The sequence below is a fragment of the Coregonus clupeaformis genome, chromosome 16 (genome assembly GCF_020615455.1).
Source record: "Coregonus clupeaformis isolate EN_2021a chromosome 16, ASM2061545v1, whole genome shotgun sequence".
Classification (NCBI taxonomy): domain Eukaryota; kingdom Metazoa; phylum Chordata; class Actinopteri; order Salmoniformes; family Salmonidae; genus Coregonus; species Coregonus clupeaformis.
The window spans coordinates 21,874,832-21,895,094 of NC_059207.1; the positions used below are offsets into that span (position 1 = coordinate 21,874,832).

At 39.0% G+C, this 20,263-nt stretch overlaps 1 protein-coding gene across 1 annotated transcript in view; it reads right to left on the reverse strand.

Annotated features, from left to right (window-relative positions):
- LOC121584482 (phosphatidate cytidylyltransferase 1) overlaps window positions 1–20,263 on the reverse strand; it is a 91,616-nt gene that overhangs the window by 41,382 nt on the left and 29,971 nt on the right. The window contains exon 3 of the mRNA XM_041900376.2: window positions 16,739–16,835. Coding sequence (XP_041756310.1) covers window positions 16,739–16,835 — 97 coding nt within the window. The remainder of the gene's footprint in view (window positions 1–16,738; window positions 16,836–20,263) is intronic.

Genomic DNA, 20,263 nt, shown 5'->3' on the forward strand with positions numbered 1-20,263 from the left:
TAATGGTAGACTACCATGGTGTCCCTCACCTCTCATTACTCTATAATGCTGGACTACCGTGGTGTCCCTCACCTCTCATTACTCTATAATGCTGGACTACCGTGGTGTCCCTCACCTCTCATTACTCTATAATGCTGGACTACCATGGTGTCCCTCACCTCTCATTACTCTATAATGCTGGACTACCACGGTGTCCCTCACCTCTCATTACTCTATAATGCTGGACTACCATGGTGTCCCTCACCTCTCATTACTCTATAATGCTGGACTACCATGGTGTCCCTCACCTCTCATTACTCTATAATGCTGGACTACCATGGTGTCCCTCACCTCTCATTACTCTATAATGCTGGACTACCATGGTGTCCCTCACCTCTCATTACTCTATAATGCTGGACTACCATGGTGTCCCTCACCTCTCATTACTCTATAATGCTGGACTACCATGGTGTCCCTCACCTCTCATTACTCTATAATGCTGGACTACCATGGTGTCCCTCACCTCTCATTACTCTATAATGCTGGACTACCATGGTGTCCCTCACCTCTCATTACTCTATAATGGTGGACTACCATGGTGTCCCTCACCTCTCATTACTCTATAATGCTGGACTACCATGGTGTCCCTCACCTCTCATTACTCTATAATGCTGATCGTGGCTCAAAACACATTTCTGGGAATGGTTATTATAGTGCATTCAATGTGTAATATAGAGGTTTCGATGCATATGAGCTTTGTTGATTGAGTTTGCCCCCACAAAAATGTTCATGTTAAAATCGCCACTGCATATTAGTATCTTTGGTAGAGTGTGGGTGGCTCGCCTCGCTGCAACATAACGCCTTCCTTTGGTTACATAGTAACTAGTAATATGTGATGTATTACTTTTCAACTAAGAAATCCCACCACTGGTTAGGACTGAGGGTTGGTTGGTGAAAAGGAGTTACTGTGTATACTTGCAAATAGTTTTTCAGAAATTGGGCTTAGTGGAGTCTAGAATCAGCAGGGAACAAACTGGGAGGGAATCCTGTAATGTGGGGGGTAATGGTTCACAGACACGTACCACTAATATGAACATGATGTTATAAAGCCACGTACCACTAATATGAACATGATGTTATAAAGCCACCTACCACTAATATGAACATGATGTTATAAAGCCACCTACCACTAATATGAACAGACGTTATAAAGCCACCTACCACTAATATGAACATGATGTTATAAAGCCACCTACCACTAATATGAACATGATGTTATAAAGCCACCTACCACTAGTATGAACATGATGTTATAAAGCCACCTACCACAAAATCAAATCAAATTTTATCACATGCGTCCGAATACACAGGTGCAGACTACAGTGAAATGCTTACAGCCCTTAACCAACAGTGAATTAATTTTAAAGAAAAAAGTAAAATAAAACAACAAAAAAGTGTTGAGAAAAAAAGAGCAGAAGTAAAATAAAATAACAGTAGGGAGGCTATATATACAGGGGATACCGGTGCAGAGTCAATGTGCGGGGGGCACCTGGGTAGTTGAAGTAATATGTACATGTGGGTAGAGTTAAAGTGACTATGCATAAATAATTAACAGAGTAGCAGCAGCGTAAAAAGATGGGGTGGGGGTGGGGGTGGGGGGGCAGTGCAAATAGTCCGGGCAGCCATGATTAGCTGTTCAGGAGTCTTATGTCTTGGGGGTAGAAGCTGTTGAGAAGTCTTTTGGACCTAGACTTGGCACTCCGGTACCGCTTGCCGTGCGGTAGCAGAGAGAACAGTCTATGACTAGGGTGGCTGGAGTCTTTGACAATTTTGAGGGCCTTCCTCTGACACCGCCTGGTATAGAGGTCCTGGATGGCAGGAAGCTTGGCCCCAGTGATGTACTGGGCCGTACGCACTACCCTCTGTAGTGCCTTGCAGTCGGAGGCCAAGCAGTTGCCATACCAGGCGGTGATGCAACCAGTCAGGATGCTCTCGATGGTGCAGCTGTAGAATTTTTTGAGGATCTGAGGACCCATGCCAAATATTTTCAGTCTCCTGAGGGGGAATAGGCTTTGTTGTGCCCTCTCCACGACTGTCTTGGTGTGTTTGGACCATGATAGTTTGTTGGTGATGTGGACACCAAGGAAGTTGAAGCTCTCAACCTGTTCCACTACAGCCCCGTCGATGAGAATGGGGGCGTGCTCAGTCCTCTTTTTTTTCCTGTAGTCCACAATCATCTCCTTTGTCTTGGTCACGTTGAGGGAGGGGTTGTTATCCTGGCACCACACGGCCAGGTCTCTGACCTCCTCCCTATAGGCTGTCTCATCGTTGTCGGTGATCAGGCCTACCACTGTTGTGTCGTCGGCAAACTTAATGATGGTGTTGGAGTCGTGCCTGGCCATGCAGTCATGGGTGAACAGGGAGTACAGGAGGGGACTGAGCACGCACCCCTGAGGGGCCTCCGTGTTGAGAATCAGTGTGGCAGATGTGTTGCTACCTACCCTTACCACCTGGGGGAGGCCCGTCAGGAAGTCCAGGATCCAGTTGCAGAGGGAGGTGTTTAGTCCCAGGATCCTTAGCTTAGTGATGAGCTTTGAGGGCACTATGGTGTTGAATGCTGAGCTGTAGTCAATGAATAGCATTCTCACGTAGGTGTTCCTCTTGTCCAGGTGGGAAAGGGCAGTGTGGAGTGCAATAGAGATTGCATCATCTGTGGATCTGTTGGGGAGTTATGCAAATTGCAGTGGGTCTAGGGTTCCTGGGATAATGGTGTTGATGTGATCCATGACCAGCCTTTCAAAGCACTTCATGGCTACAGAAGTCAGTGCTACGGGTCGGTAGTCATTTAGGCAGGTTATCTTAGTGTCCTTGGGCACGGGGCTATGGTGGTCTACTTGAAACATGTTGGTATTACAGACTCAGTCAGGGACATGTTGAAAATGTCAGTGAAGACACTTGCCAGTTGGTCAGCACATGCTCGGAGTACACGTCCTGGTAATCCGTCTGGCCCTGCGGCCTTGTGAATGTTGACCTGCTTAAAAGTCTTACTCACATTGGCTACGGAGAGCGTGATCTCATAGCCATCCGGAACAGCTGGTGCTCTCATGCATGCTTCAGTGTTGCAAAACAGTCCAGTTGCTTAGCATCTGCATCATCTGACCACTTTTTTATTAACCGAGTCACTGGTGCTTCCTGCTTTAGTTTTTGCTTAAAAGCAGGAATCAGGAGGATAGAGTTATGGTCAGATTTGCCAAATGGAGGGCGAGGGCGAGCTTTGTATGCTTCTCTGTGTGTGGAGTAAAGGTGGTCTAGAGTTTTTTTCCCTCTGGTTGCACATTTAACATGCTGGTAGAAATTAGGTAGAACGGATTTAAGTTTCCCTGCATTAAAGTCCCCGGCCACTAGGAGCGCTGCCTCTGGATGAGCGTTTTCCTGTTGACTTATGGCCTTAAACAGCTCATTTAGTGCCGTCTTAGTGCCAGCATTGGTTTGTGGTGGTAAATAGACAGCTATGAAAAATATAGATGAAAACTCTCTTGGTAAATAGTGTGGTCTACAGCTTATCATAAGATACTCTACCTCAGGCGAGCAAAACCTAGAGACTTCCTTAGTATTTTATTTTGTGCACCAGCTGTTGTTTACAAATATACACAGACCGCCACCCCTTGTCTTACCGGAGTCAGCCGTTCTATCCTGCCGATGTAGCGTATAGCCCGCTAGCTGTATGTTGTCCATGTCGTCGTTCAGCCACGACTCGGTGAAACATAAGATATTACAGTTTTTAATGTCCCGTTGGTAGGATAACCGTAATCTTAGGTCATCCAATTTATCTCTCAAATGATTGAAGATTGGCTAATAGGATTGATGGGAGCGGCAGTTTACTCGCTCGCCGTCGGATCCTTACGAGGCACCCGGACGTACGTCCACGATATCTCCGTCTCTTTCTTTGGGCCTTGTCGGATGTCTGTAGGATATCCTTCATGTCCGACTCATTGAAGAAAAAATCTTTGTCCAATACGAGGTGAGTAATCCCTGTCCTGATATCCAGAAGCTCTTTTTGGTTATTAGAGACAATGGCAGAAACATTATGTACAAAATAAATTACAAATAACGCGGGAAAAAACACATATTAGCACAATTGGTAAGAGGGCTGTAAAACGGCAGCCATCTTCTCCGGCGCCATTCTGTTATAAAGCCACCTACCACTAATATGAACATGTTATAAAGCCACCTACCACTAATATGAACATGTTATAAAGCCACCTACCACTAATATGAACATATAAAGCCACCTTCCACTAATATGAACATGATGTTATAAAGCCACCTACCACTAATATGAACATGATGTTATAAAGCCACCTACCACTAATATGAACATGATGTTATAAAGCCACCTACCACTAATATGAACATGATGTTATAAAGCCACCTACCACTAATATGAACGTCATCAAGCCACCTACCACTAATACGAACATGATGTTATAAAGCCACCTACCACTAATATGAACATGATGTTATAAAGCCACCTACCACTAATATGAACAGATGTTATAAAGCCACCTACCACTAATATGAACTGATGTTATAAAGCCACCTACCACTAATATGAACATGATGTCATAAAGCCACCTACCACTAATATGAACATGATGTTATAAAGCCACCTACCACTAATATGAACGTCATAAAGCCACCTACTACTAATATGAACATGATGTTATAAAGCCACCTACCACTAATATGAACATGATGTTATAAAGCCACCTACCACTAATACGAACATGATGTTATAAAGCCACCTACCACTAATATGAACATGATGTTATAAAGCCACCTACCACTAATATGAACAGTCATAAGCCACCTACCACTAATACGAACATGATGTTATAAAGCCACCTACCACTAATATGAACATGATGTTATAAAGCCACCTACCACTAATATGAACATGATGTTATAAAGCCACCTACCACTAATATGAACATGATGTTATAAAGCCACCTACCACTAATATGAACATGATGTTATAAAGCCACCTACCACTAATATGAACATGATGTTATAAAGCCACCTACCACTAATATGAACATGATGTTATAAAGCCACCTACCACTAATATGAACATGATGTTATAAAGCCACCTACCACTAATATGAACGTCATCAAGCCACCTACCACTAATACGAACATGATGTTATAAAGCCACCTACCACTAATATGAACATGATGTTATAAAGCCACCTACCACTAATATGAACATGATGTTATAAAGCCACCTACCACTAATATGAACATGATGTTATAAAGCCACCTACCACTAATATGAACATGATGTTATGAAAGCCACCTACCACTAATATGAACATGATGTTATAAAGCCACCTACCACTAATATGAACATGATGTTATAAAGCCACCTACCACTAATATGAACATGATGTCATAAAGCCACCTACCACTAATATGAACAGATGTTATAAAGCCACCTACCACTAATATGAACGTCTATAAAGCCACCTACCACTAATATGAACATGATGTTATAAAGCCATCTACCACTAATATGAACATGATGTTATAAAGCCACCTACCACTAATATGAACATGATGTTATAAAGCCACCTACCACTAATATGAACATGATGTTATAAAGCCACCTACCACTAATATGAACTATAAAGCCACCTACCACTAATACGAACATGATGTTATAAAGCCACCTACCACTAATATGAACATGATGTTATAAAGCCACCTACCACTAATATGAACGTTATAAAGCCACCTACCACTTATATGAACATGTTATAAAGCCACCTACCACTAATATGAACGTCATAAAGCCACCTACCACTTATATGAACATGTTATAAAGCCACCTACCACTAATATGAACGTCATAAAGCCACCTACCACTAATATGAACATGATGTTATAAAGCCTTCTACCACTAATATGAACATGATGTTATAAAGCCACCTACCACTAATATGAACATGATGTTATAAAGCCACCTACGACTAATATGAACATGATGTTATAAAGCCACCTACCACTAATATGAACGTCATCAAGCCACCTACCACTAATACGAACATGATGTTATAAAGCCACCTACCACTAATATGAACATGATGTTATAAAGCCACCTACCACTAATATGAACATGATGTTATAAAGCCACCTACCACTAATATGAACGATGTTATAAAGCCACCTACCACTAATATGAACATGATGTTATAAAGCCACCTACCACTAATATGAACATGATGTTATAAAGCCACCTACCACTAATATGAACATGATGTTATAAAGCCACCTACCACTAATATGAACATGATGTTATAAAGCCACCTACCACTAATATGAACGTCATAAAGCCACCTACCACTAATACGAACATGATGTTATAAAGCCACCTACCACTAATATGAACATGATGTTATAAAGCCACCTACCACTAATATGAACATGATGTTATAAAGCCACCTACCACTAATATGAACATGATGTTATAAAGCCACCTACCACTAATATGAACATGATGTTATAAAGCCACCTACCACTAATATGAACATGATGTTATAAAGCCACCTACCACTAATATGAACATGATGTTATAAAGCCACCTACCACTAATATGAACATGATGTTATAAAGCCACCTACCACTAATATGAACATGATGTTATAAAGCCACCTACCACTAATATGAACATGATGTTATAAAGCCACCTACCACTAATATGAACATGATGTTATAAAGCCACCTACCACTAATATGAACATGTTGTAAAGCCACCTACCACTAATATGAACATGATGTTATAAAGCCACCTACCACTAATATGAACATGATGTTATAAAGCCACCTACCACTAATATGAACATGATGTTATAAAGCCACCTACCACTAATATGAACATGATGTTATAAAGCCACCTACCACTAATATGAACATGATGTTATAAAGCCACCTACCACTAATATGAACATGATGTTATAAAGCCACCTACCACTAATATGAACATGATGTTATAAAGCCACCTACCACTAATATGAACATGATGTTATAAAGCCACCTACCACTAATATGAACAGATGTTATAAAGCCACCTACCACTAATATGAACATGGTCATAAAGCCACCTACCACTAATATGAATGTCATAAAGCCACCTACCACTAATATGAACATGATGTTATAAAGCCACCTACCACTAATATGAACATGATGTTATAAAGCCACCTACCACTAATATGAACATGATGTTATAAAGCCACCTACCACTAATATGAACATGATGTTATAAAGCCACCTACCACTAATATGAACATGATGTTATAAAGCCACCTACCACTAATATGAACATGATGTTATAAAGCCACCTACCACTAATATAACGTCATAAGCCACCTACCACTAATATGAACATGATGTTATAAAGCCACCTACCACTAATATGAACATGATGTTATAAAGCCACCTACCACTAATATGAACATGATGTTATAAAGCCACCTACCACTAATATGAACATGATGTTATAAAGCCACCTACCACTAATATGAACATGATGTTATAAAGCCACCTACCACTAATATGAACATGATGTTATAAAGCCACCTACCACTAATATGAACATGATGTTATAAAGCCACCTACCACTAATATGAACATGATGTTATAAAGCCACCTACCACTAATATGAACATGATGTTAAAGCCACCGACCACTAATATGAACATGATGTTATAAAGCCACCTACCACTAATATGAACATGATGTTATAAAGCCACCTACCACTAATATGAAACATGATGTTATAAAGCCACCTACCACTAATATGAACATGATGTTATAAAGCCACCTACCACTAATATGAACATGATGTTATAAACACACCTACCACTAATATGAACATGACGTTATAAAGCCACCTACCACTAATATGAACATGATGTTATAAAGCCACCTACCACTAATATGAACATGATGTTATAAAGCCACCTACCACTAATATGAACATTAAGTTATAAAGCCACCTACCACTAATATGAACATTAAGTTATAAAGCCACCTACCACTAATATGAACATGTTATAAAGCCACCTACCACTAATATGAACGTCATAAAGCAACCTACCACTAATATGAACATGATGTTATAAAGCCACCTACCACTAATATGAACATGATGTTATAAAGCCACCTACCACTAATATGAACATGATGTTATAAAGCCACCTACCACTAATATGAACATGATGTTATGAAAGCCACCTACCACTAATATGAACATGATGTTATAAAGCCACCTACCACTAATATGAACATGATGTTATAAAGCCACCTACCACTAATATGAACATGATGTTATAAAGCCACCTACCACTAATATGAACATGATGTTATAAAGCCACCTACCACTAATATGAACATGATGTTATAAAGCCACCTACCACTAATATGAACATGATGTTATAAAGCCACCTACCACTAATATGAACATGATGTTATAAAGCCACCTACCACTAATATGAACATGATGTTATAAAGCCACCTACCACTAATATGAACATGATGTTATAAAGCCACCTACCACTAATATGAACATGATGTTATAAAGCCACCTACCACTAATATGAACATGATGTTATAAAGCCACCTACCACTAATATGAACATGATGTCATAAAGCCACCTACCACTAATATGAACATGATGTTATAAAGCCACCTACCACTAATATGAACATGATGTTATAAAGCCACCTACCACTAATATGAACATGATGTTATAAAGCCACCTACCACTAATATGAACATGATGTCATAAAGCCACCTACCACTAATTTGAACTTGATGTTATAAAGCCACCTACCACTAATATGAACATGTTATAAAGCCTCATACCACTAATATGAACATGATGTTATAAACACACCTACCACTAATATGAACATGACGTTATAAAGCCACCTACCACTAATATGAACATTAAGTTATAAAGCCACCTACCACTAATATGAACATTAAGTTATAAAGCCACCTACCACTAATATGAACATGTTATAAAGCCACCTACCACTTATATGAACATGTTATAAAGCCACCTACCACTAATATGAACGTCATAAAGCCACCTACCACTAATATGAACATGATGTTATAAAGCCACCTACCACTAATATGAACATGATGTTATGAAGCCACCTACCACTAATATGAACATGATGTTATAAAGCCACCTACCACTAATATGAACATGATGTTATAAAGCCACCTACCACTAATATGAACAGACGTCATAAAGCCACCTACCACTAATATGAACATGATGTTATAAAGCCACCTACCACTAATATGAACATGATGCTATAAAGCCACCTACCACTAATATGAACATGATGTTATAAAGCCACCTACCACTAATATGAACATCATGTCATAAAGCCACCTACCACTAATATGAACATGATGTTATAAAGCCACCTACCACTAATATGAACATGATGTTATAAAGCCACCTACCACTAATATGAACATCATGTCATAAAGCCACCTACCACTAATATGAACATGATGTTATAAAGCCACCTACCACTAATATGAACATGATGTTATAAAGCCACCTACCACTAATATGAACATGATGTTATAAAGCCACCTACCACTAATATGAACATGATGTTATAAAGCCACCTACCACTAATATGAACATGATGTTATAAAGCCACCTACCACTAATATGAACATGATGTTATAAAGCCACCTACCACTAATATGAACATGATGTTATAAAGCCACCTACCACTAATATGAACATGATGTTATAAAGCCACCTACCACTAATATGAACATGATGTTATAAAGCCACCTACCACTAATATGAACATGATGTTATAAAGCCACCTACCACTAATATGAACATGATGTTATAAAGCCACCTACCACTAATATGAACATGATGTTATAAAGCCACCTACCACTAATATGAACATGATGTTATAAAGCCACCTACCACTAATATGAACATGCTATAAAGCCACCTACCACTAATATGAACATGATGTTATAAAGCCACCTACCACTAATATGAACATGATGTCATAAAGCCACCTACCACTAATATGAACATGATGTTATAAAGCCACCTACCACTAATATGAACATGATGTTATAAAGCCACCTACCACTAATATGAACATGATGTTATAAAGCCACCTACCACTAATATGAACATGATGTTATAAAGCCACCTACCACTAATATGAACATGATGTTATAAAGCCACCTACCACTAATATGAACATGATGTTATAAAGCCACCTACCACTAATATGAACATGATGTTATAAAGCCACCTACCACTAATATGAACGATGTCATAAAGCCACCTACCACTAATATGAACATGATGTTATAAAGCCACCTACCACTAATATGAACATGATGTTATAAAGCCACCTACCACTAATATGAACGTTCATAAAGCCACCTACCACTAATATGAACATGATGTTATAAAGCCACCTACCACTAATATGAACATGATGTTATAAAGCCACCTACCACTAATATGAACATGATGTTATAAAGCCACCTACCACTAATATGAACATGATGTTATAAAGCCACCTACCACTAATATGAACGTCATAAAGCCACCTACCACTAATATGAACATGATGTTATAAAGCCACCTACCACTAATATGAACATGATGTTATAAAGCCACCTACCACTAATATGAACATGATGTTATAAAGCCACCTACCACTAATATGAACATGATGTTATAAAGCCACCTACCACTAATATGAACATGATGTTATAAAGCCACCTACCACTAATATGAACATGATGTTATAAAGCCACCTACCACTAATATGAACATGATGTTATAAAGCCACCTACCACTAATATGAACATGATGTCATAAAGCCACCTACCACTAATACGAACATGATGTTATAAAGCCACCTACCACTAATATGAACATGATGTTATAAAGCCACCTACCACTAATATGAACATGATGTTATAAAGCCACCTACCACTAATATGAACATGATGTTATAAAGCCACCTACCACTAATATGAACATGATGTTATAAAGCCACCTACCACTAATATGAACATGATGTTATAAAGCCACCTACCACTAATATGAACATGTTATAAAGCCACCTACCACTAATATGAACATGATGTTATAAAGCCACCTACCACTAATATGAACATGATGTTATAAAGCCACCTACCACTAATATGAACATGATGTTATAAAGCCACCTACCACTAATATGAACATGATGTTATAAAGCCACCTACCACTAATATGAACATGATGTTATAAAGCCACCTACCACTAATATGAACATGATGTTATAAAGCCACCTACCACTAATATGAACATGATGTTATAAAGCCACCTACCACTAATATGAATGTCATAAAGCCACCTACCACTAATATGAACATGATGTTATAAAGCCACCTACCACTAATATGAACATGATGTTATAAAGCCACCTACCACTAATATGAACATGATGTCATAAAGCCACCTACCACTAATATGAACATGATGTTATAAAGCCACCTACCACTAATATGAACATGATGTTATAAAGCCACCTACCACTAATATGAACATGATGTTATAAAGCCACCTACCACTAATATGAACATGATGTTATAAAGCCACCTACCACTAATATGAACATGATGTTATAAAGCCACCTACCACTAATATGAACATGATGTTATAAAGCCACCTACCACTAATATGAACATGATGTTATAAAGCCACCTACCACTAATATGAACATGATGTTATAAAGCCACCTACCACTAATATGAACATATGTTATAAAGCCACCTACCACTAATATGAACATGATGTTATAAAGCCACCTACCACTAATATGAACATGATGTTATAAAGCCACCTACCACTAATATGAACATGATGTTATAAAGCCACCTACCACTAATATGAACATGATGTTATAAAGCCACCTACCACTAATATGAACATGATGTTATAAAGCCACCTACCACTAATATGAGCATGTCATAAAGCCACCTACCACTAATATGAACATGATGTTATAAAGCCACCTACCACTAATATGAACATGATGTTATAAAGCCACCTACCACTAATATGAACATGATGTTATAAAGCCACCTACCACTAATATGAACATGATGTTATAAAGCCACCTACCACTAATATGAACATGATGTTATAAAGCCACCTACCACTAATATGAACATGATGTTATAAAGCCACCTACCACTAATATGAACGATGTTATAAAGCCACCTACCACTAATATGAACATGATGTTATAAAGCCACCTACCACTAATATGAACATGATGTTATAAAGCCACCTACCACTAATATGAACATGATGTCATAAAGCCACCTACCACTAATATGAACATGATGTTATAAAGCCACCTACCACTAATATGAACATGATGTTATAAAGCCACCTACCACTAATATGAACATGATGTTATAAAGCCACCTACCACTAATATGAACATGATGTTATAAAGCCACCTACCACTAATATGAACATGATGTCATAAAGCCACCTACCACTAATATGAACATGATGTTATAAAGCCACCTACCACTAATATGAACATGTTATAAAGCCACCTACCACTAATATGAACATGATGTTATAAAGCCACCTACCACTGATATGAACATGATGTTATAAAGCCACCTACCACTAATATGAACATTAAGTTATAAAGCCACCTACCACTAATATGAACATGATGTTATAAAGCCACCTACCACTGATATGAACATGATGTTATAAAGCCACCTACCACTAATATGAACGTCATAAAGCCACCTACCACTAATATGAACAGATGTTATAAAGCCACCTACCACTAATATGAACATGATGTTATAAAGCCACCTACCACTAATATGAACATGATGTTATAAAGCCACCTACCACTAATATGAACATGATGTCATAAAGCCACCTACCACTAATATGAACATGATGTTATAAAGCCACCTACCACTAATATGAACATGTCATAAAGCCACCTACCACTAATATGAACATGATGTTATAAAGCCACCTACCACTAATATGAACATGATGTTATAAAGCCACCTACCACTAATATGAACATGATGTTATAAAGCCACCTACCACTAATATGAACATGATGTTATAAAGCCACCTACCACTAATATGAACATGATGTTATAAAGCCACCTACCACTAATATGAACATGATGTTATAAAGCCACCTACCACTAATATGAACATGATGTTATAAAGCCACCTACCACTAATATGAACATGATGTTATAAAGCCACCTACCACTAATATGAACATGTTATAAAGCCACCTACCACTAATATGAACATGATGTTATAAAGCCACCTACCACTAATATGAACATGATGTTATAAAGCCACCTACCACTAATATGAACATGATGTTATAAAGCCACCTACCACTAATATGAACATGATGTTATAAAGCCACCTACCACTAATATGAACATGTCATAAAGCCACCTACCACTAATATGAACATGATGTTATAAAGCCACCTACCACTAATATGAACATGATGTTATAAAGCCACCTACCACTAATATGAACATGATGTTATAAAGCCACCTACCACTAATATGAACATGATGTTATAAAGCCACCTACCACTAATATGAACATGATGTCATACAGCCACCTACCACTAATATGAACATGATGTCATAAAGCCACCTACCACTAATATGAACATGATGTTATAAAGCCACCTACCACTAATATGAACATGATGTTATAAAGCCACCTACCACTAATATGAACATGATGTTATAAAGCCACCTACCACTAATATGAACATGATGTTATAAAGCCACCTACCACTAATATGAACATGATGTTATAAAGCCACCTACCACTAATATGAACATGATGCTATAAAGCCACCTACCACTAATATGAACATGATGTTATAAAGCCACCTACCACTAATATGAACATGATGTCATACAGCCACCTACCACTAATATGAACATGATGTTATAAAGCCACCTACCACTAATATGAACATGATGTTATAAAGCCACCTACCACTAATATGAACATGATGTTATAAAGCCACCTACCACTAATATGAACATGATGTTATAAAGCCACCTACCACTAATATGAACATGATGTTATAAAGCCACCTACCACTAATATGAACATGATGTTATAAAGCCACCTACCACTAATATGAACATGATGTTATAAAGCCACCTACCACTAATATGAACGATGTTATAAAGCCACCTACCACTAATATGAACATGATGTTATAAAGCCACCTACCACTAATATGAACATGATGTTATAAAGCCACCTACCACTAATATGAACATGATGTTATAAAGCCACCTACCACTAATATGAACATGATGTTATAAAGCCACCTACCACTAATATGAATGTCATAAAGCCACCTACCACTAATATGAACGTGAAGTTATAAAGCCACCTACCACTAATATGAGCATGTTATAAAGCCACCTACCACTAATATGAACGTCATAAAGCCACCTACCACTAATATGAATGTCATAAAGCCACCTACCACTAATATGAACATGATGTTATAAAGCCACCTACCACTAATATGAACATGATGTTATAAAGCCTCCTACCACTAATATGAACATGATGTTAAAGCCACCGACCACTAATATGAACATGATGTTATAAAGCCACCTACCACTAATATGAACATGATGTTATAAAGCCACCTACCACTAATATGAACATGATGTTATAAAGCCACCTACCACTAATATGAACGTCATCAAGCCACCTACCACTAATATGAACATGATGTTATAAAGCCACCTACCACTAATATGAACATGATGTTATAAAGCCACCTACCACTAATATGAACATGATGTTATAAAGCCACCTACCACTAATATGAACATGATGTTATAAAGCCACCTACCACTAATATGAACATGATGTTATAAAGCCACCTACCACTAATATGAACATGATGTTATGAAGCCACCTACCACTAATATGAACATGATGTTATAAAGCCACCTACCACTAATATGAACATGATGTTATAAAGCCACCTACCACTAATATGAACATGATGTTATAAAGCCACCTACCACTAATATGAACATGATGTTATAAAGCCTCCTACCACTAATATGAACATGATGTTATAAAGCCACCTACCACTAATATGAACATGATGTTATAAAGCCACCTACCACTAATATGAACATGATGTTATAAAGCCACCTACCACTAATATGAACATGATGTTATAAAGCCACCTACCACTAATATGAACATGACGTTATAAAGCCACCTACCACTAATATGAACATGATGTTATAAAGCCACCTACCACTAATATGAACATGATGTTATAAAGCCACCTACCACTAATATGAACATGATGTTATAAAGCCACCTACCACTAATATGAACATGATGTTATAAAGCCACCTACCACTAATATGAACATGATGTTATAAAGCCACCTACCACTAATATGAACGTCATAAAGCCACCTACCACTAATATGAACATGATGTTATAAAGCCTCCTACCACTAATATGAACATTATGTTATAAAGCCACCTACCACTAATATGAACATGATGTCATAAAGCCATCTACCACTTATATGAACATGATGTTATAAAGCCACCTACCACTAATATGAACATGAAGTTATAAAGCCACCTACCACTAATATGAACATGAAGTTAAAGCCACCTACCACTAATATGAACATGATGTTATAAAGCCACCTACCACTAATATGAACATGATGTTATAAAGCCACCTACCACTAATATGAGCATGTTATAAAGCCACATACCAATAATATGAACATGTTATAAAGCTACCTACCACTAATATGAACATTATGTTATAAAGCCACCTACCACTAATATGAACATGATGTTATAAAGCCACCTACCACTAATATGAACATGATGTTATAAAGCCACCTACCACTAATATGAACATGATGTTATAAAGCCACCTACCACTAATATGAGCATGTTATAAAGCCACCTACCACTAATATGAGCATGTTATAAAGCCACCTACCACTAATATGAACATGATGTTATAAAGCCACCTACCACTAATATGAACGTCATAAAGCCACCTACCACTAATATGAACATGATGTTATAAAGCCACCTACCACTAATATGAAAATGATGTTATAAAGCCACCTACCACTAATATGAACATGATGTTATAAAGCCACCTACCACTAATATGAACATGAGTCATAAAGCCACCTACCACTAATATGAACATGATGTTATAAAGCCATCTACCACTAATATGAACATGATGTTATAAAGCCACCTACCACTAATATGAACATGGTCATAAAGCCACCTACCACTAATATGAACATGATGTTATAAAGCCACCTACCACTAATATGAACATGATGTTATAAAGCCACCTACCACTAATATGAACATGATGTTATAAAGCCACCTACCACTAATATGAACATGATGTTATAAAGCCACCTACCACTAATATGAACATGATGTTATAAAGCCATCTACCACTAATATGAACATGATGTTATAAAGCCACCTACCACTAATATGAACATGATGTTATAAAGCCACCTACCACTAATATGAACATGATGTTATAAAGCCACCTACCACTAATATGAGCATGACAGGTCCAAGGTAGATCATCATGAAGAATCCTGATATCATGGCCATGGACAGAACACCTCGTATACAGCAGTTCTTCCACCTGGAAACAGAGACACAGATACACACAGACCCATCAATACACACAGATACACACAAAACCATCAATACACGCAAACAACATTGTAGGCCTACATAAAACCCCATTATCTATACACAGTCTTTAAAACAAAGCTATCCTGTTTTTTGCAGTTGAACAAAGCTATCGGTCATTGGACACCTACAGTGACGTCCAACAGTATTGGGACAGTGACATATATTTTGTTGTTTTGGCTCTGTACTCCAGCACGTTGGATTTGAAATTATACAATGACCCTGAGGTTAAAGTGCACACTGTCAACTTTAATTTGAGGGTATTTTCATCCATATCGGCCGAACCGTTTAGAAATTACAGCAATGTTTATACATAGTCCCCCTATCTTAGGGGACCAAAAGTACTGGACAAATTCACTATAAGAATATAATATGTTTCTAAACACTTACAACATTAATGTGGATGCTACCATGGTTACGGATAGTCCTGAATGAACCGTGAATAATGATGAGTGAGAAAGTTAGACGCACAAATATCATACCCCCAAGACAGGGGAGGTTAGCATTTTTTTGGGGCATGACATGTGCGTACCACCAAATGAACTTTTTCACGATTCATTCAGGATTATCCATGGTGTCCCTCACCTCTCATTACTCTATAATGCTGGACTACCATGGTGTCCCTCACCTCTCATTACTCTATAATGCTGGACTACCATGGTGTCCCTCACCTCTCATTACTCTATAATGCTGGACTACCGTGGTGTCCCTCACCTCTCATTACTCTATAATGCTGGACTACCGTGGTGTCCCTCACCTCTCATTACTCTATAATGCTGGACTACCATGGTGTCCCTCACCTCTCATTACTCTATAATGCTGGACTACAGTGGTGTCCCTCACCTCTCATTACATTACTGGGCGGCAGGTAGCTTAGTGGTTAAGAGCGTGTACAGCTAGTAACGAAAGGTCGCTGGTTCTAATCCCTCGAGCCGACTAGGTGAAAATCTGTCGAGTGCCCTAGCAAGGCACTAACCCTAATTGCTCTGTAAGTCCTCTGGATAAGAGCGTCTGCTAAATGACCAAAAAAATAAATAAATAAATAAATACTCTATAATGCTGGACTACCGTGGTGTCCCTCACCTCTCATTACTCTATAATGCTGGACTACCATGGTGTCCCTCACCTCTCATTACTCTATAATGCTGGACTACCATGGTGTTCCTCACTCTCATTACTCTATAATGCTGGACTACCATGGTGTCCCTCACCTCTCATTACTCTATAATGCTGGACTACCATGGTGTCCCTCACCTCTCATTACTCTATAATGGTAGACTACCATGGTGTCCCTCACCTCTCATTACTCTATAATGCTGGACTACCGTGGTGTCCCTCACCTCTCATTACTCTATAATGCTGGACTACCATGGTTGTCCCCTCACCTCTCATTACTCTATAATGCTGGACTACCGTGGTGTCCCTCACCTCTCATTACTCTATAATGCTGGACTACCATGGTGTCCCTCACCTCTCATTACTCTATAATGCTGGACTACCGTGGTGTCCCTCACCTCTCATTACTCTATAATGCTGGACTACCGTGGTGTCCCTCACCTCTCATTACTCTATAATGCTGGACTACCATGGTGTCCCTCACCTCTCATTACTCTATAATGCTGGACTACCATGGTGTCCCTCACCTCTCATTACTCTATAATGCTGGACTACCATGGTGTCCCTCACCTCTCATTACTCTATAATGGTAGACTACCGTGGTGTCCCTCACCTCTCATTACTCTATAATGCTGGACTACCGTGGTGTCCCTCACCTCTCATTACTCTATAATGCTGGACTACCGTGGTGTCCCTCACCTCTCATTACTCTATAATGCTGGACTACCGTGGTGTCCCTCACCTCTCATTACTCTATAATGCTGGACTACCGTGGTGTCCCTCACCTCTCATTACTGTATAATGCTGGACTACCATGGTGTCCCTCACCTCTCATTACTCTATAATGCTGGACTACCATGGTGTCCCTCACCTCTCATTACTCTATAATGGTAGACTACCATGGTGTCCCTCACCTCTCATTACTCTATAATGCTGGACTACCACGGTGTCCCTCACCTCTCATTACTCTATAATGCTGGACTACCGTGGTGTCCCCTCACCTCTCATTACTCTATAATGCTGGACTACCATGGTGTCTCTCACCTCTCATTACTCTATAATGCTGGACTACCATGGTGTCCCTCACCTCTCATTACTCTATAATGCTGGACTACCGTGGTGTCCTCACCTCTCATTACTCTATAATGCTGGACTACCGTGGTGTCCCTCACCTCTCATTACTTCTATAATGCTGACTACCATGGTGTCCCTCACCTCTCATTACTCTATAATGCTGGACTACAGTGGTGTCCCTCACCTCTCATTACATTACTGGGCGGCAGGTAGCTTAGTGGTTAAGAGCGTTGTGCCAGTAACCGAAAGGTCGCTGGTTCTAATCCCCGAGCCGACTAGGTGAAAAATCTGTCGATGTGCCCTTGAGCAAGGCACTTAACCCTAATTGCTCCTGTAAGTCGCTCTGGATAAGAGCGTCTGCTAAATGACCAAAAAAATAAATAAATAAATAAATAAATAAATACTCTATAATGCTGGACTACCGTGGTGTCCCTCACCTCTCATTACTCTATAATGCTGGACTACCGTGGTGTCCCTCACCTCTCATTACTCTATAATGCTGGACTACCATGGTGTCCCTCACCTCTCATTACTCTATAATGCTGGACTACCATGGTGTCCCTCACCTCTCATTACTCTATAATGCTGGACTACCATGGTGTCCCTCACCTCTCATTACTCTATAATGCTGGACTACCATGGTGTCCCTCACCTCTCATTACTCTATAATGCTGGACTACCATGGTGTCCCTCACCTCTCATTACTCTATAATGCTGGACTACCATGGTGTCCCTCACCTCTCATTACTCTATAATGCTGGACTACCATGGTGTCCTTCACCTCTCATTACTCTATAATGCTGGACTACCGTGGTGTCCCTCACCTCTCATTACTCTATAATGCTGGACTACCATGGTGTCCCTCACCTCTCATTACTCTATAATGCTGGACTACCGTGGTGTCCCTCACCTCTCATTACTCTATAATGCTGGACTACCGTGGTGTCCCTCTCACCTCTCATTACTCTATAATGCTGGACTACCGTGGTGTCCCTCACCTCTCATTACTCTATAATGGTAGACTACCGTGGTGTCCCTCACCTCTCATTACTCTCTATAATGGTAGACTACCATGGTGTCCCTCACCTCTCATTACTCTATAATGCTGGACTACCACGGTGTCCCTCACCTCTCATTACTCTATAATGCTGGACTACCGTGGTGTCCCTCACCTCTCATTACTCTATA